The 4,083-nt window shown below is 46.2% G+C and overlaps 1 protein-coding gene across 1 annotated transcript; it reads right to left on the minus strand.

Moving 5' to 3' along the window:
- Positions 1-1,627: 1,627 nt before the first annotated feature.
- LOC112079574 (multimerin-2-like) lies at positions 1,628-4,080 on the minus strand (the record flags this gene model as incomplete). Its single annotated transcript, XM_024145485.2, has 2 exons — positions 1,628-1,962; positions 2,940-4,080. Coding segments are annotated over 2 exons (1,476 nt in total), but the record flags the coding sequence as incomplete, so codon positions are not given.
- Between the last annotated feature and the right edge of the window lie 3 nt (positions 4,081-4,083).

The following is a 4,083-nucleotide window of genomic DNA, read 5'->3' on the forward strand; positions in this document are numbered from 1 at the left end:
GTAAATCTTTTAATGTCTTTGTGGTTGTCGACACAGCATCCTGGCTTTGAGAACAAATTTACCAAGCAAAGAAACTAAATTCCTGAGATAACAAAACATCAACGGAAAAAGAGTGCCGTCCAATGTATTCAAATTTTTAAGTAAAATACTATCTATTTTATAATTAACGTTAACTGGGTACTTTTGTCTGGTCCTTGGGGGTTAGTCTTGATAATCTATGTTGTTTTTGGTTATGGAGGCGTAGATTGGTAAGGTGGTCGTCATGGTCTATCACCGTCCGTCTGCCTGGAGGAGAAACGTCAGGCATATTTGGATGGTACTGGAATAATATAGACGGTTCACAACGACTACGTCCTTTCAGGTTATACAGTAAGAAATCCAAAAAAAGTTCCTGTCCTGTCCCTTCAACTTGGATTGATTTATGTTTAATAGTTAATAGTCTGTATGGAGATTCAGTGGTCTTTGTTAGAACAATGGCCGTTTTTTTCCATCTATAAAAAAATCAAATCGGGTTCCGCATACATAAATGTATAAATGAGCATGTGCAGGGTCAAATAGAAAGCACTGAAGGGCACACTATTATTGGTAGCAAATGTGATATCTAAAGAGCCCCACCTTATGATTGGCTGAGTAGTGTTTTCGGTATAGGAAATGTATTGGTTTATATGAGTTCAGGAAGCTCATGGCTCCGTTTCCCTATAACAGCGGCACAGATAGACTCAGGAGTATGTGAATTGCAAACGTGCTGTTTAGCATACCTTGTGGGTATATCACTTGATTGTAAAATCTAGTCAAATCTTGTTGTTTCCCTTTTCCTTCTTTTTCAATTCCTTCTCGTTAAACAGATGTTCCAAAGAATAAAAGCCTGCTCTCACAGCAGACTGAACAGAAGGTAAAAATTGATACGATTAGAATAAAAAACAGCAGTGATGGACGTGAAAAAGAAAAATAAGGTCACCTGCGGTGCTTTTAGGACTTTTTTTTATTTAAGAGAGCTAAGTGAAAAAAATGAACCAGAAATTTCATTTTTAACACACATAAAATAACATAAGTATGTACAAAGCAAACGATAGTATATTTATAATATTTAACAACTGGTTTGGACAACGGGGAAGGGAGGAAAACACATGTTTATAACAGGTTAATACTTTACCTTTTTTAAATAAATACGCTACCTAACCAAATAATCATGTAAAGAGGGATTGAAAACATCGGGTGAGGCATAGCAGCTGTATGAAGTCTAGTGGATTGATTTTCAAAGCGCTCGAAAAGAGAAATCCAAAAGGAGCTAGTGCCTCTGGTGAGAAACATGTTCTAAGAAAAACACACATATTAAATAAGAAACAATAAAGTCATTTCTGACTAGTAAAATACATACAGCGGTACACCTTAGCAAAACAAAACTGAAGAAAGAAATCTCCCCTTAGTATGATCATGAAAACCTGACACAAAGCACACCAGGGCCGACAGCCCCAAGGTGGTGTGTGATGAAGGAGAACAGCCCAGCGAAAGATTTGTTCTTTAGGGTCGGAATCAGTCACCAGAGTCCTACTCACCACCAAACACAGCTTCGAGAAGCTAGCGGAGGACCAAAAAAAATGAAAAGAGATAAAATTAAGAAGCCTACCTTTTCCACTCCCTTTGCCGCAGGCTGTAGCAGCTGTAGGAGACACACACGGGTGACGGGACCATACGATGCCATCTTGTCCTGATGCAGAGTGGCAGCCAGCTCCCCATTCTCTCTCCTCAGCCCAGATAGCGAGGGACCAGGTTCAAAGTTCAGTGTCAGCACGAAGAGGTAGACCCCTGCTAAAGGTGCTTGGAACATCCCAGTGTGAGTGGAGTACATCTGGCCGAGGTTTAGGGATGTGTCCTCCGACACCAGCAGGCTGTCACTTGGTCTGCTGCGCTGTATGCTTCTGGCCAGAAACATCAGGGGACTGTCCCTCAGCTTGGATAGAACTGAAAGAGAAGAGACAGGGAATTGTCAGCTGTTCTCTGCTATCTGTTCATATGAACCCTTGTCATAGACACTCACTATACTTATGCTTAGAAGCCTGAACTAAAAAWTTTAGAAATCACCAGGGGGCAGTCTTGTGTTGTCTATTAGTGTTGCTGGTAATGTTGATACCCTCAGTCATGCTAAGCAGCTCCTTTTAACCCATTGCTAACACTTACTTGAGGGTGTTGCACTGTATAGATCTCCAAGGATCTTTCTTTGTTTAAAGTGCATTCTGGTCTTAGTGGAGGTTTAGAAAGAAATGTGGCCCAGCATGATAGAGGTACAGATAACTTCCAAAATAAAGGAAACGCATTAACAAAGTGTCTTAATAGGGCGTTGGGCTACCACGGCTGGGAACAGCTTCAATGCTCCTTGGCTTAGATTCTAAAAGTGTCTGGAACTCACGAGAAATTCCACGAGAAATTCCATCATTTGGTGTTTTGTTGATGGTGGTGGAAAACGCTGTCTCAGCCACCTCTGCAGAATCTCCCATAAGTGTTCCAATTGGGTTGGGATCTGGTGACTGACAAACAGTCCCCTCTTTTGAAGTCTTTGCTAGAATCTCAATTGCATACTTCACACGTCCTCTCTCCTCTCCGCCTCCTCAAAACCCATTGGATGAGAGCCAGAGGTCCCTCCCCTCTGACCTTCTCTTCCAATGGGTTTTGAAAAGGAGGCAAGGAGAGGACGTGAGGATTATGCAGTAGAGAAAAGGCCACTGAGATTTAGCCACTAGCCAAAATAATGAGCAACTGGGCATTTTTAAACATGACCCTAAGTATGATGGGATGTTACTTACTTAACTCAGGAACCACACCTGTGTGGAAGCACCTGCTTTCAATATAATTTGTATCCCTCAAGTGTTTCCTTTATTTTGGCAGTTCCCTGTAGGTATGCGATTGTCTGTTTTAGTTTTTTTTTATAGATTGATGCCTACCTGATGTATCCCTCCTGCTGCGAAGGTTAGCGCGCTCTCCAATATGATCTTTTATCCCCTCTTTCTTGTCCTTGCGCTTCCTCTGTCTCTTCCTTTCCTTCCTCTTCATCAGGGCCCACAGCTGGTCCAGGTCCAGGGTGCTCTCTGATTCGGCCAGCCCCTCTGAGTTACTGAAAACATTCTTAAAGAGCCGCAGATGATTCTCTAGACCCTTCCTCAGCCAGGCCACCTCCACCTGCATTTTGGCCTCCACACCACCAGAGGCGCTGTCTTTGGTGATGTTGCAGCTGGCGGGGCAAGGCCTGTACTCCAGCCTGTTGACCTTCTCCCCCAGCTCCTCCACTGCTTTCTCAAGGCTCAACAGGTCACTGTCCGAGTAGTCTTGCCGGTCCTCAGAGGCTGCTGAGTCCATGAGGTGGTCACTCCTCTGGTCTCCACTCCTTCTCTTCAGCCCGCGGGAGGCCAAGTCTACTAGCACGGAGGGCTCGTCTGAGGACGGGACTTCCTCTCCCCGGGCAGCCTCCAGCAAGGTGGTGAGGCTGAGGTTCTGGCCCCTGATCTGCTGCTGCATGTGCTGGAGCCTCTTCTGCAGCGCGGGGATGGAGTGAGCCTCCTGTTCGTGGAGGGGCCAGTCCATGAACCCCATCACCTCCTCCCCCAGGAGCATCTCTAGCACTTCAGTGTGGCGGATGGCGTCCTTCAACAAAGAGTAAAAGGAGCTGGAGAGGTGGCGCATCTCAGCCGCCAACCTCTTGTCGCTCTCCTGCAGGCTGAGCACGTCCCTGTGGCTGRCCAGGACTGAGGTCATCAGCTGAGTCAGGTTGTGTTGGAGAGTTCTGCTCTTTTCTTGCTCGAAGGCCAGGGAGGCCATGACGTCGTCCACAGAGGGACCCCAGTGCGCCGACTCAGCATCGGTACCTCCATCCAGGGCCAGCCGATTGTCGTTGGCCAGCTCTGTGACGTTGGTCAGGCCCTGCTCCAGGCGGGAGAAGGAGGCGGTGAATGCCTTGCAGTCACAGTCTCCGGCAGTGCTGACGTTCTGGTAGAATTGTGTGTACAGGTAGTCCATGTCAGTCTCCATCTCCTGCAGCTGCTCCGAGTGGATGGTCAGGTTGTTGGCCAGTTCATTGACGCGGTTCAGCAC

This window comes from Salvelinus sp. IW2-2015, unplaced genomic scaffold, assembly GCF_002910315.2.
Source record: "Salvelinus sp. IW2-2015 unplaced genomic scaffold, ASM291031v2 Un_scaffold8521, whole genome shotgun sequence".
NCBI classification, from domain to species: domain Eukaryota; kingdom Metazoa; phylum Chordata; class Actinopteri; order Salmoniformes; family Salmonidae; genus Salvelinus; species Salvelinus sp. IW2-2015.